General features: G+C 48.0%; 1 protein-coding gene across 1 annotated transcript in view; it reads left to right on the top strand.

Moving 5' to 3' along the window:
• The first annotated feature begins 8,576 nt into the window (after positions 1-8,576).
• The window catches only part of GALNT14 (polypeptide N-acetylgalactosaminyltransferase 14), a 100,424-nt gene continuing 81,179 nt past the window's right edge, over positions 8,577-27,821 (top strand). The window contains exon 1 of the mRNA XM_027659337.1: positions 8,577-8,759. Within this exon, the coding sequence (XP_027515138.1) occupies positions 8,631-8,759 (129 nt within the window). The 5' untranslated portion in view covers positions 8,577-8,630. The remainder of the gene's footprint in view (positions 8,760-27,821) is intronic.

Raw genomic sequence — 27,821 nt, 5'->3', positions numbered from 1 at the left:
GGGCTGCCAAGGATATGCTAGCCTGCCCTGACATACTATTGCCCCCAAAACTGAGGCTACTCCTGGCTGCTTCTGGACTGTGCAGGGACAGCCAGTCTGGGTCCTGAGCCCCTCCTTGCACTCAGCAATGAAGAAGAGAAATTAAAGGAGCCATTCTCCCAAGTCAGGCTTTTTGTACAGCTCTTCAAACCTAGAAACCACTCCTTTCTTCTCCTGCCACTAGGCTCAGCTTGCTAAAACAAAGATTAAAAGCCTGGATTCCTGTAAAGATATTTCAGTGGCAACCCAAACAGGCTCCCTAGAGAAGATTAACTATCCCCTGGGCTGAGGGGAGTTTGAGCTTTAGCAAAATTGACTGATGAGAAAAACATAGCTAGTACTGTAAAGATGAATTTGATAAAGGTGGGCAGGGCACAGTGAAGGCATGAGATGCTGTTTAAGTGTTCGCTTTCATGTATAGCTGAGTTCTAGGTCTTTAGACAAGGCTTAATCTTTTCTATAAACAAATAACACATTCATTTACATGAATAATCCACATTTCTTATGCAAATCATTTCCCTGCTGCTATTTCTACTGAGAATAATATTCAGTATAATTACCACATTTATTTAGTGAATCTATTTACACAGGGTAGCTCTCTGTCCATGAATGCTCTTCACCAGAGAGGCCCAGAGAGCAACAGGGGAGCCCAAGCTGCCAGTCATGTGTGCCCTCTGCTTTCTATTTTTGTTCCGATAAAGCATTTTGGGACCATTTGAGATGTCTTGGAAAGAGCAGAAGGATGTCAGCATCCTGCTTCCATCCCAGGGAGAGCACCTGCTGCTAATGGAAGGCAACTCTCCCCTGCTCACTACCCTGCTGTTTGAGCTCCAGCTAACAATAATGAGGCAAGGCACTTTGAATAATAACTTTCCTTTGGGTATAAGGCTATCTTAATTTTTTGTGTGTTTAAGTTGGTAATTGCCATAGAGTTTGAAAATCTTCCAGGTTTTACCACTCTTAATTATGTTCTCATGCATATGCATCCTCTGCTTGTGCGCTCATTACTGTGAGGAGATCAGAACCCGAAACGTTGGAGCAGTTCCCTCCAATTATCTTCCATATGCAGAATTTCCTGTGAAGTACCTCTCTTGCATGGGATAGCCCAAGCTGTTTGAAGAACATCTAGCTGTCCAGAGCACATTTTGCTCTGGGCAGTTAAATCAAGATGTGTTTCATTCCTTACCTGGGCTGCTCCTACCTGGGATGTTTCCTTGCTTGCAGCACCAGCTATTGAAATACTTGTTCAGGGGAAGTTATTAAGGTGTCCTAATGGAAAATATTTCAAGTTTCTAGGACCCTGATTGCCTCTTTACCTGCTCTGTTTGCATCTATTGATTGTTCTAGTTCAACAAGACCCTCTGGGACTAACAAAATCCAACAGGTTTGAATGCATTCATGAGGTGTTATGAGGGGAAGGAAAAATAATGCTGCTGGGCTTCTAACTTGTTCTTGCTCAATAACAGCAAAACAAATGTGTGCAATTAAACATTACTTTGTTTTCTAAACGGCAGCCTTGAAATTTTGTCCTGCAAATGGGGAAATCAAGCTGCTGCTTTGCTTTCTAACCAACAGCAATGATTTGGTGATGGGAGAGGAGATGTTAATCCACCTGAACACGTTCAGGGTAAAATACTGGTCCCTTGGAGATAGGCAAGATTTGTAGCACCACGTGTTCTCATGCAGGAGATCACAGTGGATCCTATGAAAAGATCACCATGGAGCATGCCCAGACTTTGACGTTAAACGCTTTTTGCACAGTGTAACTGCTTGTTTTTAACTATTTTTCAAGGAGTTGTGGGGTTAGTTGATAGCCCCTTGGAGCTTTTGCACTGAGAGCAGGAGGCTGCCAGATCAAATAAAAATCATTCTGTCTTTATACTTGAAACATTGGATTGTATATTAAGCAATGTATATTCCTAGACACTTCACCTGAATAATGGGATTAAAACCCTAAGAAGTTAGGGGGAATGTGGCTTGCCGTCTTCAGTTTCTGTATCCCTCAGGAGAGAGGAGGGATAAACAGTCAAGAATTTTTTCTATGAAAAATTTTATAGGAGGAAGATGATGCTAAAACTTTCCATCCAGCTGTGAAAACCCTCCTTCCCAAAAAGCGCTTGGTGCAATATTACATACTGCCAGCTGTGTTAATAAATGCCTCAATCCCAGTTGGCATTGGGCCACACTTACATATCACAGAAACAGAGATTTAATTCTGAAATCTGCTTAACACCTGCACAAAAAAGAACAGAGGCATTAAAGGTGCTTTTAAGACAAAGCTTTATTTTAGCAAATATGCTCTCTCACCCATCACCTGACTTGTTCTTTATTCGTTTGAGTGTCACCTGTCCAAACCACAATTATGGGCTTCAATGTGTCTAAGGAACACAGTCCTGCAGCTGGCTAACAGGACTGATTTAGCATATTCAAAGTAACAAAAGGGTTTGGTCTGAATTCTGGCAGGGTCCTCCGTTTTCAGAGATGGATGGGGGGAGGTGTGCACACGTGTGCATGCACAAAGGAGCACATCTCCTTGGGAGGCACCTGAGCAGCTTTTCTTCCCATGTAGAGTCACAGCAGCACTGGGGTCCCCATGGAACCTTTGTCCTGCCAGAACTGTGCTGAGAAGTGCAGGGTGCCCAGGGCCTTAAAGGCTCAGGTGATGCTGGTAAAGATTCACGTGCCCTGTGCTATGTTTGCTTATTGATTGTGTGCTGCAACTTGGCCCATAAAGCCCTCTGCTGCCTTTGGTCTCAAAAGCCCCTTTGTGGCCATTTGCAGTGGCTGCCACAGGTAACTGATGCAGTGACCTGGAGCTAGACAGCTTCTCCCAGCCAAAACACTGAAAAAAACAGGCTGTGGGATCAACAGCCATCACTTATCCACAGGCTTTTCCCAGAAAAAGAGAGCATCAGAGAGAGACAGAGACTAACAACCACCAGAGATATCTGGAGACAGACAGGATCCAGAAAACTCAACTCTATTATAGCAATAAGCTACACAGAATCAGGGCTGGTCAAAAGCAACCAATGAACAGTACTGAAGGTGGTCACGGTGAAGAGCACTGTGCAAGGGATCTGTTCTTGTGCTCCCTAATATGTTCTCCAGCCACATGCTGAAGCCAATGTGTCTCCCTTCAAATCTCCTGTTGCTTTGGTCCTTGTTACCACACCTACTTGTATTAGCGTCATTGGGCATCTGGAAATGCTGTGAGCTAGTGAATAGACTGCATTTAATGCCAAAAAACCTGTGTTCCAGCAAATGGAGGAGACAAGGACTGGGGAGCTTGTGAATTAAACAGAAGTGCAAGTGGGTGCCCACTTGACTGCAGTTGCTAAAGATGCAAAATGCAATACCTCGTGGTAGGGCAAGAATTCCCCCCAACCCTCCTCTAGTCTTACTATGGAAAAGTCTTTGCGTTTGTCCCAGTGGTGAGGGAGCTCAGTGCTGCCTCATCCATCAGTGCCACACAAGCTATCCTGGAGGTGGGAATCTGACTTGTAGGAACTGCAGGCGAATGTCTGGATGGTGCTGGTGCCCGTCTACTTGGGGAACAGCTTGTGTTCCTGCAGCTGACTCGATGAGAGCTTCAATTAACAAATGCTATTAAAGTAGCTCTCCTCTTTATTTTATTTTTTTTTAATGCATAGCATTTCCTGACAGCTTAAACCTTTAATTAACTGGAGATGCCATCGTGGAAAGTTTGCTAGAGAAGAATGCTTGTGGTTTAATTAAAAAGAAAAAAAATCCTTTATAGGTACTGGAAGAGATCTGCTTAAGTCTTTAATAGTGGCAAAAAGCCTGCAAGAACTCTTCCATTTCTCTTTCTGACTGCAGCAGTAGGTGAGGAGGTGCAAAGCAATATCATCATCCAAGAGGAGAACGTGAGTGCTTCACAGCTTCATGTTTGACCCTCCAGTTTAAGCTGCAGATGTAGGACAAGCTACAGTTCTGTTACCTCAGTAAGGGAAAGGAGAGAGCCAACTATAAAGTTTTTGCTTTTTTAAAAAGAACTCTAACTTACAATTCTCTTGGTATTAGGCCAGAGCTGTCTCTAACATTTCTAGTCTTCTCTAAGGGCACACAGGGAGAACATTGTTCGCATAAGCACTGGTCTGTTTTTTTTTTGGCTCCCATTACAGCACAAAAGCAAAGGCAAAGCTTACCTGGAACAAAAATGTAGAATACAGTTCATGGTATCTTCAACAACCTTCATGGAAGCCTCTTTTTGAGATGGCAGGGTACTGCCTGAGGTGGCAGAGAGCCCTCGCTGCTCTTCACAACCCCGAGGGCTGTGTGTGATGGTAGCTGTGGCAGAGAACCAGTTCAGTACACACTTGCACCCTTGCAGCAACTTGCCACAGGGCCAAGGCATGGCGGTGTCAAGTGGTGCAGAGGTGGCAGACCCCCATGGCAAAGCAGCAAACTGTCCTTCCTCCTTGGCAAAGGACTTGCTGGCTTCTCCCCTTCTTCTCCCCACATTGACTGGATTAGGAACAGATCAAGTGACCCAGAGGCTTTTTAAACAGCTACAGATCCGAAAAGGAAATTTTGTTCCTGTATTAAATATACACCTGGAAAAGTCACTGACATGACTGCTCACATTTGAAGTACAGCTCCACCCCTAGAAGAGTATCAAATGGTTTCTGAGTCATCTCTGGGAGCAGGTTGGGGCTGTTGGGGTGGTGCCTGGGCCAGCAACATGTGCTGGCCTGCTCTCTTGGAGGCTCCGTACCCACACTGGCACTTCAGCTGCTGGGTGACAAGGGACAGCTGGGCTCCTTCTGAAACATGCCAAAGCTCAGAACTTGCCAAAATAGCTATTTGGGAGCAGCTTGATGTGCTCTCCCTCTTCTGGCCTTGTCTGCAGCATGGTTAAATTCAGTGAGGGTAGCACACCCTCTTCCAGGGGTGGGAGAGAAACTTCTGAATGAGCATCTTTCCCTAAGTCTGGAGCACAAACCACATTGACCACTTAATGAAATCCATCACCCTGTATAACCACATATTACCACCCTGACTCTTTCAAAAGCCGATCTCTCCTTTTTGCAAACAAACATATTCTTTCTGATATATCTGCTACTGCAAGCAGCACCTCTTCTTGGGGAACGTGCACTGCCATGAACAGCAGTGAGAGCTGGGCTGCCCCAAATCACTGACTACACCAGATCCTCCCCTGGCAGTGGAGCTCTGTGTCTTATAAGCTCCTTTTCAGCCAGAACTCACCAAGTGTGCTCCACCTTCAGTTGAGACTCCTCAGCATCCCAACTCCTGGTAGGTTTTGATCCTTTTCTCTGACCACTTCCTGAATGTATATGCTTAAGCCTGTTTCGACTTTCCCAGAACAAACCACAGAAGTAGTTGTGATCCTCTTGAAAAAGAAGCATGTTTTTTCTCTATGGATGGCGTATCAGATACGAACCAAACTCAAACCCAGGAGTATTCCTAGTAAAAACTGCACTGAAGCACTGACAGGCTGGTTTGTAGACTTAGTGAGATTAGATTCCCTTGAAATGTGCTTTACAGGTGCCCTTGAAATAGCAAGGAGAGCTACTTTCCCCTACCACCCTTTCCTCAGAGGACCCCAAAGGGCCATCACCTGAAGCTGTGATTGTGAAGAGTCCCCTTTCCACTCAGAAATTATTTCCTGTTTCTGCTTTCATGAAACAATCACTTTCATCAGCTTTTCAATGCTGATATCAACAAATGCTAACCACCCATTTATTAGACTGGTTTTTTTCTGCCTCTGTCTGTACTGCCCTTAAATTCTTCTCTGTTGAAAACAGGTAATATATTATGGACCTCACTTGTGGAACATCTGAGATTGGCAGATGAAAAATTAGAAAAATGGGAAAGGTATGGGTCAATAATACAACAGAAGATTTTTTTATTACCGTGTTTTTAATGGAATTACAGTAGGATTTTTATATGAGTCTCTGAAAGTCTATGATTTCAAACAACTCTGAACCTACAGATTTGTATTCTTGCCTTATACTTCCTTGGAGACAGTATGTATTACTAGAGCTCCTCGAATCTCTTGCCTCATCATGGGACACCTGCATGGAGTGGGGATTTGTTCAGTATCCCCCTCCTCACTGGAGTGGCAGCAGTACCAGCAGGGAAGCACCAGGCCTTTTCCCGTTCTCTGCCGGGCACAGCAGGCTATCCATCATGGCACCAAACCCTGCCAGTGAAGCTTTCCCTCAGCAGAGGGAGTTGTTTCTCAAGGTAATAAGAAACCATTATCTGATTGCATTTTTGTCAGGTATGTCCTATTTATTACCTTACCTGTAATCTAATTTGTAATGTATTTCCTTGATATTTTCTATACTTCCCCCCTATATTTTTTCATAACTTCCACTGAAAGTCTGACCTACAAAAAAGACAAGGTTTTTAATCCAGCTTTGAATGATAACACCCTCCAGGTGCCTTTATCTGGAAAAGCTCTCCTAGCACAGAGGGAGGTCTGCTAGGAAAAGCTCAGCACCCTCTGCAAACGTGTTGGAGGAACATTGAGTAACAGCAGCCAAGGTCGCTTTGTCCCAGGCCAGGAAAACACCAGTGGCTATTTTCTACTTGTGGCAAGATGATCTTTTTGGTCAGAAAGCCATTCCTGAGCCAAAGGAGATACATGAGAGGCAACAACCAGTCTGACCAGCAGCTGGGGTGGGGACAATGTAAGAAGACAACTACAAACCACGTGAAAACCACCACTGATGTGCCTCAGCTGCTGAAAGCTGCTCAGGTGTTCCACCTTAGCTGTTAGGAAAAAGCATAAGGCAACAGTTTGGGGAACAGAGCAGCCCTTGTAGGTCCTAACTAGGTTGAGCAGAGATGTCTCAGGGTGGCAGAGTGTGATGGTCCAACTACCCTGAATGTGGGGCTGAGGAACATTAATCAGCACAACAAGTGAACCATGGGAACAGGTTGCATTTTCAGGCTGGTATGGGCTTCCCATGTGGTATCAGGCTAGTGGCTCAGCAGGGCATGAGGGTTTTCTGCTCTCTTCCCACCTGGTTAATTCTGTTCCTGCCTGGCTGCTCTACTGCCAGTGCTGTAAAACAAAGTTCAGCCTAAGCCTGTCTGCTAGATCTGGATTTCCTCATTCTGGGAAAGGTGTTTCAAAGTCACACAGCTTTAAAACAAAGAAAGAGAAACATCCCTTCTTGTGGATGCTAATGAAATTTTTATCTGGGCATCTTTCTGTGAATGTTGGGCCTGAGAGGCATGGATTATGTTAGGGGAGAAGGGCTTATGGAGCTCTGGAAATAAATCAGAGGAGGACAGAGAATGAAGATCACAAATGATAAATTAGCAAGTGACAGAAAACAACTGCAGGAAATAATAAAACCAGGAGGAGTGTGTGGGAAATGCATAGGAGAGGTTGTTTACAACATGTGCATCGGACTTTCCAGCATTTGACATCTTATCTCCATTTCATTCCATATGTTACTTTATGCATGGTTTCCTGTTTTTATGGAGTTTGTTCTATAGTTTTTGTACTAACATGAATGGCTCACATCTGCTCCAATACTTAATTTATTCTCTAATGTCTTCTGCAAGGCTTTGCTCAGCTTGTGCAATACTTGTCAGTGGTAAGATCCAAAGAGCAGTGTCAGGTGAGCGGGGATAGCTGCATGAGGCAGCTCGTTTCTGAAGTCCTAGTCTGTTGTGGTGGTGGAGTTTTTTTCCCCTTAGCAAGGTCTGTAATTCCCACTTTGGCTGCCCTGTGTGGACAGGCCTGCTGTGCTGGGGCTGTGTATGGAGCCAGCAAGGAACATCCCATGGGACAAGGATGACAGCTGAGGGCCATTCCTGAAGGAGACCACGGCCTGGCGCCAAGCTGCTGCTGGCATACCAATAGCTGATGATTATGATTTTATTTTTTAAGTGTTCTTGACAGCTCCGGAGACTCACATCGTCTCTTCCAAATCCAGTAATTAAATTCCACCTACCTGAAATCCCCCTGCTGATTCAATTGGTTAAATTAATCTTCCCATCATGTCTGTGCCTCCTCTGTGTGTTGTTGAACAACACACAGAGGGTGGCCTCCCCTCGCCCCGGAGCCGGGCGACGACCGGGACGGGGACCCGGACCGACCTGGGCCAACTTTGCAGCGGCGCAGCCCAGCCCCGCGCATCCTTTCGCGTGGAAGTGGCTCGGACCCACTCACCGTGCGCGGGAGAGAGATGGGCGTCCCCGATTATACACACACATCCCCCCCTCCATATCTTCCCCCCCGCGGCTCCGTGTCTCCTCCCCGGGAGCTGCCTCCCGGACAGGGAGCGGACAGGGCAGCGGCTGCCCCGCGGCTCCCCCGGGGTACCAGCCCGCCGGTCTGCGTGCCGCACCTTTCCCCGGCGAGCGGCTCTGGCTCCAGCCCCCCTCCTCCCGGCGCCTCCTCCTCCTGTTCCTCCTCCCCTCCCCTCCCCTGCAGAGCATGCACAGCCCGGGACTCGCATCGTCGGCTTCGAGGCGGGCGGGCGAGACCCTCCTCCCCGACTAGCCCCGCTCCCGCTGCCCTCGGAGGCGCCCGCGGCTCCCCCTTGCCTCCTCCCTGTCCCCCCGCCGGACTTTTCCCTCCTCCGAGGATGAGGCGGCCGACGCGGCGGCTGGCGCTGTCTCTGATGGGGGTGCTCTGGCTCGCCGCCCTCCTCCTCTTCTTCTTCGGGGCGCGGAGGAAGTTGGAGGCGGCGGAGCCCGAGGGACACACGCCGGAGGTAAGAAAGGAAGGGGCGGCGGGGCCGGGGCTGCTCCGGCGGGACTTGGGCGCGACGCCGCCGCTGCCCGGGGAAGAAGTTCCCAGCGGTTTTCGGGATCCCATCGCGCTCCCCTTAAAGTTTGGTGCCGGCTCTGTGCCTGTGCGGCGTGGGGGGGCGGTCTGGACCTTTCCATACCCTCCTGGTCGTGCCCCCCCCCCCTCCTGCCCACGGTCTCGGATAGCGGCAGCCCCAGCCGCCCTCCCGCCCCGCTCAACCGGGGGCTGTCGGGGCTCCCCCGGCCGCGGGTGCCGCCGGCGGTGCCGACCCTCTGCCCCGCCGCCAACTTCGAGCATCCCTCGCTCCGGACCCTGGGGACGGGGGACACCGGCGCGCCCCAAGAAAACGAAACGCGTGGTTTGTTCACGGGTGGGAAACCGGCGACTCCTCTACCCTGTGGGTCATGCCGTGTTTCCGAGCTCTGCCCCAAAGACGAAGGGCTCGATCCTGTCCCCGGGCTGAAACGAGAGGGGAGCAGACGGCGAGCACTCAGGTGGTCCGTGGTTGGGGTACACGGGCTGGCCGAGTCCGGTTAAACCGCTGCGGCTTTTCGTGGCTGGTTGTGATGGAAGACTAGACACGGGCAGGATGCTGCCCTGTGAGTCCCAGCCTGGGTGGAAAGAGGGTGCGTTTGCAATCGCGCCTTTCTCTGTCATGTTTGAGTCCCCGGAGTGCACAGGAGTGACAGCACGGGAGAGATGCGAAGAGCATCTCGCTCGACACAGCGAGTGCATCAGAGGAGTTTCGCTGCCCAAACGCTGCGAAAAGCAGGGGACCTGCGAGCAGCTTCGGCTGAACGAGGTCTCTTGTCCTCTCCCAACGGCTGAGAGCTGCTGGGGCTTAGCCGAGGGTTAACTTTCCAAAGGACAAGGATTAAATGCTGCTCTTAGTTGTACTGTGTAAATCTTGAATTAGTTAATCTGAGTTAGAGCCCAGATCCTGAAAATACTCTTGAGATTAGGGTTACTGTGGCAGAGGAAGAGTGCGAGCCCTCAGCCCCCTTTTTGCACCAGTGACACCCAACAGCGTTCAGCCCGTGACTTGTGGCAGCTATAAATGTTCGCCACATCTTTGTAGAGTCTCCTGTATGTGTCTGTCACCTCTGCAACTGAATTAACGACCTGATTGGAAAAAAAAAAGTCAGAACTCATAAAGCTTACTTTGATTTTTCATCCTGAGGAATTATTGGTTTTCCATGTTTTTTAAATAAAAATGATTGAAGAGGGTTTTTTTCAGCCTTTCGGAAATCTTTCAATCCTAGCAGAGGGGAATGAATCTATGCAATTTCAGGCCCCAAAAATAAATAATAATATATAAATTTATTTATTTATTTAAGCGGGGGAAAGGCAATAAGTCACTGAAAGCAGAGCTAGAGGACAAGTGCTTTCTTAACTGTAACTAGGCTTTGGCATCAAGACCTCCCCTGTATGATGGGGGGCTCCTATATTCTCCTTGAAATGAACCTTGCTTCTTGGTTAGTACCAGCTGCAGCTGAATTGCTGCCATTTTGAAGCCCATTTGACTCTGCTCCCACTCAAAGCTCCCCCCACCTCAGGGTGCAGGTTGCTTATGCTTTTAGGGGCTGGTCTTGGCTCCTGCAGTAGGTGAACTTCTCCCATCAGACAGGATCAGGCCCTGAGTTTCGAAGCTCCAACTGCCAAGTTGCCGTAACTCCAGCAATTTGACTGATTAAATTGCCTCTCCTTCATTTCTTCTGAATTTTCCATCAAAACTCGCATCCCCTTGAGATCCATAGAGTGCAGATTCTTTTTTGTTTTTTAATGCATTGCATTTTTTGGCTTTGGAAACTGCTTTTGAGCAGTATGACTTGTAAGTTGCTTATGAGCATGGAGATGTGGTGTCACTCCAGTTAACACCTCTGAAAGGCTCCAGAGCTGACTTGGGTAGGAGAGACAGGGATGCTGCAGTCCAGAGAGGAGCCTGGTGGTGTGTCCCATTGCCCTGGCCAGCGGGACTGGCTGCCACAGATGAAAACTTGAGCAGTTAAGAGTTGTCCTCCCAAATTTGTAGAGAAACAAGAGGAAGTGGAAGTTGCTAACAGCAGTGCAAACATTGCCACAGAGCAAATCCCCATAAACTTCCCTGGCAGCGTTTTCCAGCGTGTTCCCCCCCCCCCCCCCCCACTGCCTTCTCTCTCAGTTGAGCTGTATTTCTGTGAACATATGCACACTATATATCATGCCTCATGTAGGTTTAACCTTTAGACCTTTCTTACTTAGGCTCCAACTGGTAATGCTGCCTCCTGCCCATGCCTGTCTCCTGGCAGGGCTCATGGCACACATCCAGTGCTGGGAGGCCGGAGTGCCCAAGCTCCTGGCTGGCTGTGGCATGTTGGTGGCTTGCCAAGGGCCAACAGAAGAGCTGCTGCCCTTGGCTGTGTGGGTGCCCATCCATCACTGTTATTTGTGGTTCTTTTCCCCCTCTTCCTTTATCCCAAATCCTGTGCAAGATCTAGGCCTCAGATTCCCAAAGGAAGGCTTGTGATGCTTTTCTTATAGCTGGAGAACCCAATGTTGGGGTAGGCAGAGTCTCCAAGGACCAGGACCTTGGTGTGAGGGTCTGATGCAGTTTTTGAGTCCTTACTGCATCAGAAGCACACTGCTGGCTTGTCATTTCGTGGTCGCAGTGGAGGCAGGCATTTGGGGCAGGTCTAACAGTGCTTTGGGAGCTTTCCCAAGCTGCTTGTGCCTGAAGAGGTAGGCACAGCCCTCTATTGTAATTAACTTGGCTTCACCTCCCCAGTTGTGGTTTGGTGGTTTTTTTTTTTTCTGTATTCCCCTGTAATCCATCCCTGTGGATCTCTTGCTGCTGCCTGGTGGCAGGCAGGCTTAGAGGGCTCCCCTTTTTGGCAGCCCTTGCTCCCCTCAATTCCTGTCACTTCCTTTCCCTCCTCCTTCTTCCTGCTGCCTGCAGCTGCTGGTGGTATGTGCCAGAGTGGTGGGAGCAGGTTGAGGCTGGATTTTAGGGTGTGGGACTCCCTCATGTCTGTGGAGTGTAGTAACCTTGCAGGACTGGTAGGATACGGAAGAGAATCACTCGCAGTGTTTGGGACCATGAAATTGTTCCTGGGTCAACTTCCCCAGTCCCTCCAGTGCTGTTTTTACTGCTGTCGCTTGAGGTTTGGGGATTGTTGGGGGTTTTTTTGCTTTTCCAAAGGGCAGATCAAGCCCTATTACTGCTGTAACTCTTGCCCTTTATAAAGTCCTGTGACTTGGCTGGGAAGAGGAGCCATAGGAGTGTGCCTGCCTCTGCCAAGGGACCATTACCCGCATGGCCCGGCCGGGTGCCTGGTTAGCAGCCATGGACTCAGCCTGCAGGGAAGCAGAGTCTGATGAATGAGAGTGTAAGGACATGAGGCTGGTTGGGGTCATGGATCAGCTGGGACTTGTTGATGCCTTCTGCCTTCCCTGCCTTTTGGCGGAGGATTTCGAAATACTTTTCAAGCTTTAATTAGTTCCAGCCTGTCTCCTTGTCCCAGCAGTTTTCCGGCTGGATAAACCAGGACCCAGAGAGGCTAATTGAACTTTGTATCCTTGTGGGTCTTATTGACTCCAGAGGAACTGGAATCGTTCAACCCTCTTGGAAAATCAGGCAGCCAGTGACCCCCCTGAAGTCACACAGGGAGGGGGTGGTGTGGCTTGGCATGTGCTCTGGTAATCCAGGCTACTGCCTGGCATCTCCCCTGCCTCCCTCTGGTAAGTCCCACTGCTCTGCTTTGGGAGGGGTGGGGGGGTGTGAGGGAACATGCAGGCTAATAACTTAATTACATTAAGGAATAATGAAGGGAACTGATACGAGGGATTAATTACAAGCGAAATCCCAAATTAATCGTGAGGAGTACGTGTAGCTGGCTCTGCAGCGATGTTTTGCTAGTGTGCTGCTCCTGTGCCCTGTGCCAGGCTGTGGCTGTGTGGCCCCCGGGGGATGCTAATAAGGGAGCAGGAGAGGAGTAGGTGGCTGACAACCCCTTGGTCATCTCATCTCCTCCAGCTCGTGAATCTGTATCAGACCACAGTGGGATGTTGACTGTGTAGCAGAGCCCTGCAGCAGGGAGGGGTTGGCAGGGAACTGGGCTCTCTTGCTCAGGGCCACCAGTGTGTGCAGGGGGGCCAGGCAGATAGTTTTTGTTGGGTTTGGGGTTTTTATTTTTCTTCATTCCCTCCTGCATGCTAGTTTGCTCCCTCTGATGGATAGCTAAAGCACAGCTGACAGCCTCTGGAGGGAAAGTGAGTCTGTCACGGGCTTGATTGCAAGAGAAAAGCTACGGAGGAAAAGTTTCCTTTATTAAAAAAAGTGACCTGTTATGCTTGACTTGTAGTAGTGTTTGCAATGCAGCAGCTCCTTTCTGATTGTGCTCAAGTGCAGCTGGGGGATGGCTCCTGGGAGATGATGAGAGGCTCAGCACCCTTGCTGCCTACTCCAAGTGCTCTGGGGTGCTCAGCACCCTGCAGGGTCAGACCTCAATGCAAAGGAACCCTTGCCAGCTTTGTGCTTGTGTGTCTTGCACCAGCCTGCATTTCCTTCTGCATTGTCACCGTCTAGAAAGCCTCAGCACCTGGAATTCAGTTGACAGTCTCTAGATATTAAATTCCTGTCAGTTTTATAGCAGCAGAGCCACTTAACAGATTAAAATAACTGTGTATCCTGCAGAAATTCAGATCTTGACGATTAAGGAATTGAAGTGGCAAAGCTGTTGGGAACAAGAAAGAAAAGGCAGTGTTAAGTACCTGGGAAGCTTGTGTTGACTGGGACTTGGGACTTGGGACTTGGCTGGGTGCATGGATAGGTCCAGGATGTGAGAGAAGGGGAAACTTCTGTCATGCTTTGCTGCTGAAATCCCACCCTGAAATCTCTAAGAGCAAACTGAGGCTTTCTAGGATGTGCAAAGCTTTGGTGATGCAGGAGGTGGGGTGGAATCCAGTTCCTCTCTCCTGCTTGTGTATTTAGTGATGGATGAAACAGAAAACCATGCCCAAGCTATCCTCATTTGTGGGGCCAGACAGGACAGGTCTGGTGCATCAATGAGTACCATTTCTCAAGCACTTTGTTTCCTTCTGGTGGGATTGAGAGAGAGGTTTTCCAGCATGGCAAACCTCCTTGTGCAAATACCTGTGCCCTTGTGGAGCGAGACTGGGGGGAGAAAGTCTTGCCAAATTCAGCATCCAGTCGCCTCGGTGACTAAACCGGCTGCGGACAAATGGTGAGCAGCCTGCCTTGTGCATCTCGTTTAATTAACCTACCCACTGCGCATCAAGGCACTCTCTGAGAAACCTGTGAAACAATAACCAGTCAATGGAAAACCTCTTAATTTTTCACTGGTAATTGCAATGAATGAATTTTGCCCCTGTTACATTCTGGCAGAGCTCCGTGTTGTAGCTGTGACTGATGGGGGCATAAATATTGATTGAACAAGACTTGTTTGCTTTGCAAAACAGTGAGCATCAGGATATACAGGTGCCTGTCCTAGCTTGATGCTTTTAAAAAAAGTATCAGAGAAGGAGGGATATGAGGCGAGAATTCTGCTTCTTTGCTGGTAAGAATATAAATAAATTTCTGTGCAGGTGGTATGTGTTTTGTTGTCAAGAGGTGTTGAGCACCAGAAGAAGAAAAATACTTCTTATTGTGCTCTAGAAGGATAAAATGAGTTGAAAAAGTCCTGATGCTTCACTCTGAAGGGTTGTTGGAGGTGGTGATGCTCCCAGGCTGAGCTGGGTTCAAGAGTGTCATAGTCTCTCTTGTAATCTGTTTTTCCTATCAGGGTCCCTGTGGAGCACCTTGCATGTGGAATCACTCTGGGCTGCAGCATCCCTCAGCAGCTGGTCTGACACTGTGTGATGTCTTCCTCTTGTAGGTAACAGGGAAGGGCTCAAACCCTTGCCCTTTGGTTTTTAGGAGGACGCAGCTCTGGCTCATGGCCCAGAGCCCTTGGTGAGCTTTAGGGCTGAGCTTGACAAAAGCAACTCGTGATTTTTGAGCAGGGAGGTCTCCAACTCTGTGTCTGGATGCCGAGGCTTCGCAGGTACAGCACGTATATTGTGAAACATGTCCACGCTTGAGAAACATGACTATCAGGGAAGATGTTTTTTCTTAATTTATCCTTGCGCCACCTCAGATACACACAGAGGTGGATTATTTACTCAAAAAACCTGTCTGTTTTCTCCTCGCTCTTCCTTTCCTTGATAAGAAAACATCATCCTGATTTATTTTGATGGGCTCATGGCCCAGGGCCTGCCTTGTCTGGGTTTGCTTCTTGCTCTGCTGAGACATCCCTTGTCCCTGGCTCTGCAATGTGACCTCTGCCTTCCCACGGGCAGGGCACTCGGCACATGGGATGGCTGCAGGGTGAGAGCTATAAATGGGAATGCTGTGCCTGGGGAAGGCAGGTCCAAGGAACATTTATGGTGCTGTGACTAGAATTTTTCTGTCCCTCCTGAAGCTGAAAGGTTGGTTGTAGGCGTAGAGACTGGGTCAGAGCACACAGGGCATGCTCTGCCTAGCTGCAGTGGTTCCGCAGGTGTGAGCTGGGCGAGCTCCGGCACTGGAAGGGCAGTGCTGGGAGAGGCAGCCTTGCAAATGACACCGCTTTATAATCCTGTATAAGTGCAGGTGCAGTATTATTGTCCCAGGCTGACAAATCCCTGGGAAGCTGAATATGGGGGTGTTGTCTTTCTTGGGTCCGTGGATGTGTTGTGCTCTGCACACACAGCTCTTGGGAAGCTGGTTTGGCGCTTTGGGCATTTTTGTCTCTGCTCTAGTCTCCTTGCCAGCGGGAAGAGTGAGCTTGGGAGAGGTTGTGGAAACACAAAAGCAACGTACTTCGTCTGGGAAAGTCTCATCTATGAGGGCAGCCCAGCATTTGGTGCAATAAAACCAATGGGAAATGTATCTGTGGAGAAAGCAGAAGTGGGATCTGTTTAAGGAAGATGTTTGCATGGAGGAGTAATTACGTGTAGCCTAACGACAAAGGGTGCAGCGGATTGACTATTAATTGGAGTAGCGCGAGCAGGAGATTGCTGGCATTAGCTGTGTGTTTCTTGCTGTTTTCCTCCTGCTTAAAGAAGGAAGGGGTGAGAAGCAGATGATGGGGGGGAGTTTGCTCTCTATCCACTTTCCTGTGCAATGAAAAAGCCATTTCTCCCCCTTTCTCTCACAGTGAAATGCTCAGATTTTGCCAGCGACACTTAGTGCAGTTGCTTACTAAGCCGCAATTAAATTGATTTCCCATCCTCTTTCGCCTTTTTGGTTCCAAAATCTCAGCAGGGGTCAGCTTTATGGGAGGAGTAAGACAGGGAAGAGATCTCAAGCCCTGTCTTCTGCTCCTTTAAATCAGTATTGCTCCACTCTTCATATGCATTTCCAAAGGAGCCAGGAAAGGGGGGCTGCCTAGATAAAGGTTTTTCCCGTGTAACTGCTGCTGTGTTGGGAAGGGCAGCCCTAGGTCAGGCTGGATTAGTCTATAGGGTACCTGGGAAGCCTCCCACTGGTGGGATGGGCACTGGGTGTCCTGGGGGGAGGGCCGGGGCTCTGGGTGCCAGTGGCAGAGGGGTGCTGGAAGGAGGAGGATGATTTTTTATTGTTAACACGTGCCTTCAGAAAATGATCAGTGGTGACAGGTTCAGCAGGAGTTCACCCCTTTGTTTATGGAGGCAGCATTAGTAATACCAATAGTTTGCCTTCGGTCCCACTGTTTGAAAGCCTCGTATGATCTGTAGTTAACCCTTACTGCAGCCCTGAGGGAGTGAGAGGTGTGGTGGTCGTTTGTTTGGGAAGGGACAATGTGCCAGTGCCACTCCTCCATGGGGGGAGGAGATTACATGCTGGAAGGGGGACTGTCCCCAGCTAGCAGGTGTGCAGATGCATTGGTGGTGGCACTGGGGGGATAGGGTGGGGCTTGTGTCCCCCGCCAAACCCTACCTTACCACACACAGACAGAAATTAGTGATGATTTACTGCAAAACATCTCAAGCTCCAGCTTTGTTATATTATTTGGAGTAGCAAGTGAGCTAATGATTGCATCTCGTCTCAGAAAGTACTGCGGGAAGTGCAGTGCCAAAAGAGAATTGATTCAGAAGCAAAACAGGTTCATTTTTCAGATGAGGCTGAAAGACAAGGGAAAGAGAGATTCTTCTTCCCTTTTTTTTTTTTTAGTACTTTTTTAAATTTTATTTTTCTCCTCCATCTCAAGTATGACTAGTAGCTTTCCCTCTTCGGTTTTCTAGTGGAAACGCCAGTCATAAACCTGATTGGAAAGTGATGCGAGGAGAGCAGGGTTCACGCAGTGCAAAAACAAACGAGCTATGAAATCACCTTCTATTCTCCAAACATTATTCACAGAGCCAAGAAAATTGAGACGGATGATTCTTTTTCTTTTGAAGCCACTGAAGGAATAAGTCCAAGGGATGTAATTTGGCCCAAGCCAGGAAAGCAAGGCTGCTTTGTCCTGGCTTTCCAAATAGCTTTGCCTGCATTTAGACACACACCATTTCCTCCTCAAGGACCACTGTCGGCATCCGCCGGTTACAAACACACCTCATAACACATTATGGAGACACACGGCGCACAAATAAGACATGAATATGTTCAGCGGCGCAGGCCTTGGTTGCAGCCCCCCCAGGCTGGGGGAGTTCGTGCACATCTCTTCTTTCTTCTGCATTGAATTTTTAGTTGCTTGTTGTTAGGTGAGATGGAGAAAAGATGGGAGGGAGGAGTCACAGGTGTGAGCAGACTAATTTTCAATGGTTGGCTCAGTTCTTCTTATTAAACACTGATTTTTTTTTTTTTTATATTTTTAATACTTTTTAATTTAATTTTTAAAATATTTTTATTTAAAACTGGTTTCTTCATGTGGGTCAAGGTAATCTGCTTTACCCAGTGGGTTGATTCAAGGTCCTTCAGGATGGAATAATATCCTTTGGGATCTGCCTTCGGGGATGTTTGGTATGCAGCCCCTTTGCACTTTGACCTCACCCAGACGAAATGCAAAACTCAGGGTCTTGTTGGGGAAGGCAGGTGGTTTTCCAGCAGGGCAGACAGCAGGAAGACACAGGGAGGCTGCTGGAGCTGGTGTGGGAGCCAAGCTGGGAGGGAGGTTGTTATATAGCATGATCCTGCCTTTGACAAGAGTGGAGCTGGATGGAGAAGGAGCAGGGAAGAGTCGTGGTGTTTATAATGCCCGTTGCATTTTCCTGGCGCTATAATGCAGTGTAATCTAGAGAGAGACAGACTCAAACATGCGTTAACCAGCCATCTGCTGCTGTGACTGGGATCCAAATGGATGAATATCCATATAACGCTCAGCATTAAACCTCGTACGGCGTGTAGGCTGCATATGGTTTGCTCCTGGTGGTACTGTGGAATGATTTGTGAAGAACCCTCCTCTTCTGCCTTCCCATCCTGAAGGAAGATCTCTACTTTGGGTACCTTCAGAGAAAAAAGAGCAACCATCGTGCAGCCCTTGGGGATGGGCCCTCAGCACAGCAGTGCACCAGCAGCTCTGTCTGCTGGGTGTGGCATGAGAGGAGCTGATTTTGGGGTGAAGGAGACAATAAGTATTTGCTGGGCCAGCCAGCACCAGGTCTCCCTGCCCCACTGCCATGACATGGAGTGAGGGAGAGTTGGATAGATGGACAGAGGGATGGTGTTGGATGAAGGGTTGGACTTGGTGATCTCGGAGGTATTTTCCAAGCTGGTTGATTCTATGATTCTACGGACAGCTTGCTGCGGCAGAGGGATGGCACACATCTGGGGAAGCTGTTAGTGGTGGTTCACTGCTGTGAAGTTGCAGTTTTAGGAAGCAAAAATATCAAGAATATCAATTTGCCTTTGTTTTTTTTCTTAAGTTTTGACATCTTTTTACCGTATAATTAACTTCCCACAAAAAATATTGTTCTGGAAAACCAGGACTGAGATTTTAAAGTGGAGCATGCTGTTGTATGCCCATCACCATTTAAATTTAGCCATTGGAAATGGTTGAAGATAGAATCTTCCCTGTTGCAATGATGTACAAGAGCACCCACCCAGCATGCTGGACAGCTTCTGCTCTCTTTTCAAGTGACTGTTTCCTTTCTGCTTCCTGCAGACCCTGGAGCCCATAGATGAAACACAATGCATACTTCTATGCAGACTTTTCTGTTCTCATGCAGCTAAGGGTTTCACAAGCAGTAGTAATTATATTTACAGAGCTCTGAATAAATAATGAAATATGTCCTCCTTGCATAGGTTATGTGTGAAGGGTTTGGTCAGGTGAGAAGATCAAGCCTGCAAAGAGCCTGAAATCTGCTGAGACTTCAGCTGCTGTGGTCTTAGGAAGTGTCAGGCATTCGTGCAAAATTAGGCTTTGAAAAGGCTTCTCACTTTGCCTGGTTTGGTGGCATTCTCAGGGGGAAAGTGAACTATCTGAGCCCATTAGAGAGACGGTCATCTGCCCAATCTGAAGTCCCAGCCCCACATCTTGGAGAAGGAATAGCACCTCAAAACAGAGGTCACCAGGTGAAGTAATCTGAAATATGAAGTTAGACTTGCAAGTGGCAAAAAAGGGAATCAGATGATGAGAAAAGTGTTATGATGCCTGGTGACATGGCCTTTATTACTGTGCATAGGTGTGGATGTGTCTTCTCAGCAGGGACCTCCTGAATATACCTGCACACTGAGGAAGCACAGTTTCATTTCCAAAATGAAACATAAAATACAAACACAATCTACCTTGCCAGGTGAGCTCCAGCAGTCATTTGAATGCCAGGTAAGGTCATTCAGATGTTGTTCTTCACCTGAGGCATGGCAGGACTCAGGAAGGGGAGGACACCTTCCCTTCTGAAGGCAATGTCGGCAAAGGAAAGTCAGTTCCAATTTGAACTTTGCAGGCAGAAACTTCGCTTGTGTGCGGGGAGCAGGAGGAAAACGCGTTGGCACTTGAGGGCAGCAGCAGTTGGGAGGTGAAGGACGGTCAACCTTCCCCAGCAGGCACAGGCGGTGTTCTGTAAAACAGGCTTTCTTTGCTCTTCGTGAGTTATTGCACCCTTGGGAGATTGGCTCCCACTGCCAAATCCTGACCCTGTAAATGAAACACTACCCGGCAGTGAAGAACATCTCTGCAGTGTAGCCAAACCCTTGCACATTTTCTGTTTAACCAGAGTGTGGTGCTGAGATGGCAGTCGCAGCACTGGGGCAGACCTGGTAGAAAGGCCCTCGCTGTAGGTGCAGCAGCAGAGGCAGGTCCAGCATGGGGATTTTAACTAATTAAATAAAGTGTGATTTGCACCTTTTAATCTCGTGATTCCTGCATATGTGCACCTGTATTTAGGATAAAAGCTTATTCTGCTTCAATTAATTTTATATCAATATAAGCTGACTAATTAAAGGTGTGAATGAAAGGCCAGGTAGCTAATTCCCTTCCCTCTGGTGCACAGGCTGCACCAAGATAACTCGGGGGCTGGGAGCTCTTGGCATCGTGGGTGTTAGTCCAGCTGAAACAGCCAAACAGTTTTGTGTTTCCATACGTAAATACCAACTGGAATCAGTTAAGTTTTGATGCAGATCTCCTGGTATTGACATCAGTTTGGGCATTGGCACCAGCTGTGTATGTGGCTTTGGGCAAACCAACATTTCTCTGAATGCAGGCTTGGGTCTCAAGATGTTCTCCACATCTTCTTGCAGAACCAGCAGCCATTGCTGTATCTGAAAGATAAAGCAGATGAATTCCCGCTTTTTTTCCTTATTTCCAGAAGCTGTGTTTCAGGTCCATAGGCCAGGACTGGCTGTGTTTCACAGGTGTTTCATCACAGTAGGATGCAATAGATAAATGGCTGTTTCTGTGTCAAAATCTCAGAGAACTCTTCAGAATTATATTAATCCAATAAAAGAGTTAAAACTTTCAAAGTGTAGAAGCTGGGGACATTTCTTCTTTGAGAATGAACTAATGCTTGACCTGAAAAGTATGATATATCTCTAGTCCTGAGGCACACCTAAACTCATGCCATGCTCAGGATTTCTTTTCCTCCCCCTGTAATCCTTTCCCAGTGCATCAAACAGGTACAGCAGATCGATTTGCTCAAGCTCTTAATGTTTGTTCCATGTTAGAGAGACCCAAATTCCACAAGAAGCTGGCTTTCATTGAAGGAGACTTTCAAGCCGCTGAGTTTATCCCAGCACGTGCTTAAAAGCTTTTGCCGCATGGGATTTGGTTTTGAGAGAAAGTACGGGGAAGCCAGTGCTTGCTTTGCTGTAAGCAGGGCTGATTTCAGTGCCGTAAGGAGCACGGTGGAGTTTGATAACCCAGCAGCATGGTTCAGTGCCTTCCCTCGTGCTGCCTGGCTGTGTTCTTGCAAGGAGCCACAGTGTGATTACAAGGGCTGTTAAATGCCCTTAATATTCACGCTGTTGGAGAGAGCATTACTCCTGCCGGTTCTGCTGTCTGCTGCTGTTTGCAATAGCATTGCATCGATGATTAAATCACCAACGCTGCAATGAGGAGCCTGTGAAGCCCCTCCAGCCAGGAGATGCAAAGGCAGAGTTAAATCCCTCCTGTTTGCCCGCTTCTTTTCTGGTTTTTTTTGCTGTATCTTAACAACATTTTTTTAAACAAACAAAGCACAGAGGAACAGTTTGGAGCCATGAAATGAGATGGGAAATGAGCCTCTTGCAGAGAGGTTAAGAGAATAGGGCACGGGCACTGCGAGGGAAAGGAGCTGGAGGGCTCAGGGCAGCACATGCGTGATGCAGCACTGCTGTGCACGCTGCTTCTCCTTGTCCTCTTTTCAGGAATAGATGGGAAAAGCAGCAAACTGAGTAATATATATATGTGTGTATATAGACTTGGTGGGGCAGCAGATGGGGGGATGGCAGGGGGTGCTCTGATGGTGGTATGGGGCAGCTTTTGGAGCTGAAGCCAGCAGCTGCTTATTATGAGAGAGCCCTGTTCCATCCTAACCTCTTCTGGGTGTTCAGGGGAGCTGCTCCCAGTTGGTGTTGGGTTTGGGGAGTGTTCGTTCCCCACCATGCCTGTGCTGTTGCCTCAGCTCCGGGGTTTCCTTATCTGGCGCTGGGATGCAGCTGTTTCCCCAACAAAGCCTTGTCCCTTGTATGCAGTCTCAGGTGCCTGAGAGGGTCATCAGCCTGCCAGGTATTTTAGGGAAAAGAGCCAAAAGCAGATTCTTGGCACCCTGTTTCACTTGTTGGACTGCCCCATCCCTCTTTCCCACAAGTCTGTGTTCTCACTTTCTTGTGTGCTTCTGTGCTCGACCACAGGTATCACAAGCAGGTGGCTTGTCTTGGAAGTGTCCCCGCATTTCCCATTTGGCCCAAAAATGTGCAGTGTCCATCTGCCCACAAAGACTTGGATTTAGCTCATGGGGCCAGGGGCTTTGAAACCCCTGTAGGTGTCTGTGAGAGAGGTGCTGAGCCGAGCATCCTTGTCTGCAGGGAAATGCTGGGGACTTTTTTGAGGCCAGTTCCCGGCGGCACCGCAGTGGCTTCGGCAGCCCCTCTTTTCTGTGCCGGTATTGCCGGGGAGAAGGCTGGCACCTCCACAAACGACTTGTTTCCATGGCTTGCTCTCACGGGGTCTCGCTGAGGAGAGTCCTGACGGGGTGGCCATTAACGAACCTGTTGGTTAATCGCTCCCGTCGGTTTCAGTTAGAGAGAGCAGCGTGGTGGGGACGCCTGGCTGGGCAGGAGGCTGTGCTCAAGGTTTACCGAGCCTCCATTGATTTTTGAGCTTGTCACGCTGTTCATTAGGAGTGGGAGAGCAAACTAGGTGCTTAGGAGAAGTGCTCTGAGTCGATCCTGATGGAGTGCGGGTTTCTCCGCTGCCTGGTTAAGAAGGAAAAAAAACATTCTTTTCCAAGTCTCCTCTGCTCCTAGAGCACTCAGCCTCAAATCTCCCATCTTCGAGGGGTGCCCCGGCAGGACATCTGTCCATCTGCCCTGATACTGCCCTGTTCTTGCAGACTTGCTGCACTGAGAAGGAATGGAGAAAGTTGTGCTGTTGGTGCTTTTGGTTTGTGGGATGATTTTGTTCCCTGTCCCTCCCTCTTGTCCTGCCAGGTTCCCACAGGTTGGTCCCTGTTGTGTGTTGGGCTTGCTGAGCATGTTGATCATGCTGGAGCTGCATTGATCGAGGCAGTAAATCAGCTTGCTGGTGCTGTGGATATAAATGATGAATGTAATGTGAACCAAAGGGGAGCAGAGAAAAAAAGAGGGGGAAACAAAAGGAAAAATTGGGAAGAATATAGTGTACTGAAAAATGGATGGCCTATGAGTTGAAATACCTACCTTGACCAAGGCCCCTCAGCGCAGCAGCATGGTCCTAAAGATGGCATAAGGTGCTGCAATGGGAGCTGATGGGGAAGGAAAAGAGGGTTCCCATGCGTGCAGAGCTGTACTGGCACCCCGCCTTCCTCCCTACTTGCTGACAACAGCTAATGGATAGTGGAGATAAGGATGGAAGCTGGTATCCGCCACGTGGGACGAGGTGCAGGACTGAATAGAGGGCACCAAATGGAGCTAAATCATAGGCCAATTTATAGTCTTGCTGCCTACAGATGCGGGGAAGGTTTGAGCAGGGATACTATTGTTCAAATGTCTTTGCAGCTCTAAAGGTTGCAGCCTCCCTGTTTGCTGCCTGCCTTAGCAGGGTTTCCTTTTTTTTAGAATTTTTAAACACTTTCCTGCTGGTGAAAGGCTGAGAGCCCTCAAGGCTTAAGCCTTCCACTGATTTCAGCAGTTTCTAGGTCCCTGAGCTGCCCATACGGTGTCCCTCAGCCCTGGCCTGTGCTTTGGGGAGGTAGAAGTTTGGAGCTGAGTCAGTGACATCTCCACCAGAGGGTAGTTATCCAGCTGAACTGACCCTGCTGGCTCCCTATGGACCGCAAACCAGATGTTGTATGGCAGTGATTTAAAGTCTCTGTCATTTAGAGACAAATCGGTGGTAATGAGTCTCTTTTTATAGACAGGAACTTCGAGACATGGGAAGATTTAATGGGAGACGCTTTGTAAAATTAGCTGCTTAGCTAACTTTAGCAAAATCTTAGCCAAATTAACTAAAAATTAGCTAAATTCAGCTAAAATCATTGGAGAATTCTTGATGGGGGGAAAAGCAGAAATTTTAAGGGCAGGTGAAGAGTTAGTAATGCTGCTGAAGTTGTAACACCGCTCGGTAGTTCAGGGGCGTACTCCTGCCTTGAGTATGCTGCTCAGTTTTGGGCATCTCACTGGAATGGGTCCTGAGTTGGAAGAAATTAAGGTGGATGCTGGAAAGTTATCTGCAGGGAGAGGGGGGAATTTCACTTGTGGGCCTTAGTGCTGCCAGGCTGCTGTGGCATCAAGCACTTGATGGCTGGCAGCAGGAGGATTCGACACCTGCGTGGCCATCCTCAGCCACAGCTTTTGTAAGAGGAGGAAAAAGGGATGGGGAAAAAAATAAAGTCTTGTGACTCAGGAGGGTGTCTTGCTGGCAAAAAAATTGGGGAAAAGAATCACTCCTGGAGGAGTTGTGTGTAGCTACCAGGGCATTTTCTTGCCCGGTGTTGGAGGCAAGGTGTCTGGTTGGATGGTTTAGGAATGATTCATTTTCTGAGGTTGAGTATGGAGAAAAAACAGTGCTGCTGTAGTCCCGCACCCTTGGAAATGAAATGGAGAGATGAAGAAAGAGGAAGGAGAGATGAACAAAAGCCTCTGTGGCTGAAGGAGGAGGTGAAAGAGGGTAAGATAAAATTCACTTCTGTGAGCCTGGCTGTTGGCCAGGAAGATGTGGTGAACTTCTACTGTGTGCCTTGGGATCTATCATGACCGGGAGCACTTAGAGGCTATTTCTCCTACAGCAGAGCTACATCTTTCTGCAGATGTTAAGCTGACAGAGACAAGACGGATTGTTGCAGAGATACAAAGGGCTTGGATGTACGTTTTTCCTTTTATCCCAATTTATGTTCAAGATAGTTGTAAGCCCCATGGAATATTTTTCCTGGTAGAGGATCTGGTGATGAGCTAGTGGCTTTCTGCCTTTTGAGTTTTTCCAGAGGTAATTCCAGTGGACTAACCAAGGGGTGGCAGTGTTACTGGCCACCAGTGGTTGAAGCCAGTTCATGGGGTCACCATCTCCTCCTCCATTAGCTGGGAAGCTTATGTTCCCTGAGGATCAGGAGGGACTGGAGATGTGGTTTTGTGGACTGTACATGCCTGACCTGGCTCTTACCTGCTATTTTCAACCCTTGGAGCCATCAGAGTTGTTTCATTTGAGTGGTACAGAGTCAGGAGGGCGGATACCAGGGGAAGCCATGTGGCAGCATCCCTGCCTGCAGCAGCAGAGCTGGGGACCACAAAGTAGGACTTAAGGCTAACCCCAGAGCCTGCACCACTTGGAGGTGAGAAGGGGATGCAGAACTGGTTCAGTGAGCAGTGCAGGGGTTTGCCCGGCATCCCCACCTTGCTTCTGGGGCAGAAATTATTGTGAGGTTTTCAGGAAAGTGGTCTTGGAAGAAATATTACTGTGGAAGCAGAAATCTGAATAATCTCTCAGTTTGCAGACTGCTCTGATAAACTGTTGTTTTCAGATGCATGACACAGGTCAAGCAGTTTTTGTGCTTCCTGCAAAAAGACCCAGCCCCCAAACACACCCCCATCATTGACACAGTGGGTAGGGTGAGGAAGAAATACTTTTTTTTTTTCATTCACTTTCATTAAATATACTATCAATAAATATTCACCTTGGCCTGCCCAGAAGCACTCAGTTTTTATTAATGATTTTTTTTCTCTACTCTGGAAGCCTTCCAGTGACAGCAGTCTCTGTGCCGCCAGGGCAGAGCAGTGTTGGACAGCATTTAGGATGTGAGTGAACAGTAGCACATCATTTCTGTTCAGTAGAACCTGTACTGGGCAGGGGGCTTGCTGTAACATCTTAATCCTGACCTTGGTTTTCCTCCAGTGGCTCCTGTGTGCCCATCAGGAATATGGTGTGGCTGGGGCAGCTCTCACAAGCAAGTGTAGCTCTTTTGGGTTTGTGGATAATAGTGAACTGCTGTGGGAAATAGTTTCTTTTGAAGCAATCTTCTCTACAAAAGTCCCCTTGAATTTAATGAAGACTTAGAAAGTTGTTCCTTCAATTTTTATGCCAGCATATAGATATCCATAAAAGGGCCCTCCCATAAATGGAACAGAAAGGAAACCATTCATTTTAACGTCTGTGCATTTATGGATTGATCTTTACAGAATCCTATTAGTTTCACTGCCAGTAAGTGGCATGAGGACTCTATTTCAAACCAGATAATGTCAAGATATAGAGGTGGGCATTAAATATCATCCTACCTGTTGCTGTTCAGCTATACTGCTCATGTCTGAGCAGCAGGTAATGGCAGGGGCCAGGAATGCCAAGGCGATCTCCTTCCAGCTCTTTGTTAGTAAAATCATTAGGAAGCATGATAACGTAGGAGGCTGGCATTACACTGTTTCAACAGCCCATTAAATAGATCTGATCATTTTTGTACAAGGCTTCCTTAAAAGCAAAGAAATACTCTCCTGGAGTCATTCCTTGGTGCCAGCTTTTGAGAAAGCAATGATTTATAAACCTCTCCCTAAATAAATAAGTTACATACAATGAAAAAAACCCCAACAAAACCCATAAACCACAGACTGCTACTCTTCCCCATAATGCAGACAATTTCTGGATTTTTTTCTCTTCCCCCTCTGCCAGGTGGAGGACAGATCATCCTCTCCCTGCCCAGAGGGCTGCTGACAGCCTGGCTCTACCTGCCCATTTTACACTTTTCCTTCTTGTGGTGTTTGAGCTGCTGACAGCCCAGATGGTTTCATAAACAGCTACCTCTCCTTGGGCTGAGGGTAGCTTACCTTCCAGTGTCATTACCAGGCTCTCAGATTATTACAGATGAAAACATGCTATTAATGTAATTTCCATTTTTTCCTTCCCTGTTTAAGCTCCCTGCTTTGTACATCCCACTCAATTTAGGCAGTGCAGTGCTTTGATTTTCGTTGATGGGTGGTTTTACTTTTCGATTTCAATTCCAGCTGCATTTGGTTTGCAGAATGTGGGGACTTCACAATGAAAACCAAAACTGAGCCACACACGTTGAAGTGAGGCAGGAAAAGCAACAGGCTGACACTTTCAGTGTGGCACAGCAAGTGGGGGACATTGCTTAGCCATGGTTGTGCCAGTCTCCTGCTTGGGAAAAGCAAATATGCGATGCCTTACCGGACTGTTTAGGAAAGGCAAAGTAATATGAAAGTCATATATATGTATATATATAGATATATATGTTTTTCTATATATATGTTTTCTGTAGCTGAGAGGGAAGGGGTTGTTGCCAAGATCAGCAGGGTAGCATCAGATGTCACATGTTATTTAGGGAGTTGATGCTGCTGGTTTCCAGCCACCTGATCACACACAAAAAAAAAGACACAAATATGTGTTTTAAAGTTGTTTCTCATGTTTTAACCTCTGTGGGCTGACCAGGTCACCTCTGCATTGTCACTGTTGTTGCAGTGGAGACTCTGAGGATGTCAATTCAGGAAGAGAAAAGGACCTTTTTGAGGGTCAAAAGAAAAGAGAGGAATGTTAATAAAAGAACCTGACTCTGAGCTTATCCTCTCCCTGGCTGTTACGATACTACTCACATCCTTTGTCCACTGTATCTTGCAGGCTGTGAAAGTAGAAAGCTGTTGAGTTGGACATTGGTGCCCAAAATCCCTGCTGTTCCCCTGTCCCTGGCAGGCACCTTCCAGCAGAGCCTTGCCAGAGTGTTTTCCTGCCTCACTGTTGGGGAATAGTTTCTTGGGTTTGAAGAACACAAGGCTCTTTTTATCCCTGGGCAGCCTTGGGCTTTGCTGCTGGTCTGAGCAAAGAGCTCTGCTGCTCTGCCTGGGAACTGGTAAAACTGGGTAAGCCAGCTCAACGCTGAGCTCCCAAAAGTGGTGCAGATGCTTTGAGCTTGCCCTTTTTGCCATGTGTGATTTCTGAGTTCAGCAGAGGCTGGGAGCTGCATTTGGAGTCAGTTTGTA

This window comes from Corapipo altera, unplaced genomic scaffold (genome assembly GCF_003945725.1).
Source record: "Corapipo altera isolate COAL_440 unplaced genomic scaffold, ASM394572v1 48, whole genome shotgun sequence".
NCBI classification, from domain to species: Eukaryota; Metazoa; Chordata; class Aves; order Passeriformes; family Pipridae; genus Corapipo; species Corapipo altera.
Note: the sequence above shows the minus strand (reverse complement) of the source record. Positions and strands in the feature narration are given on the sequence as shown.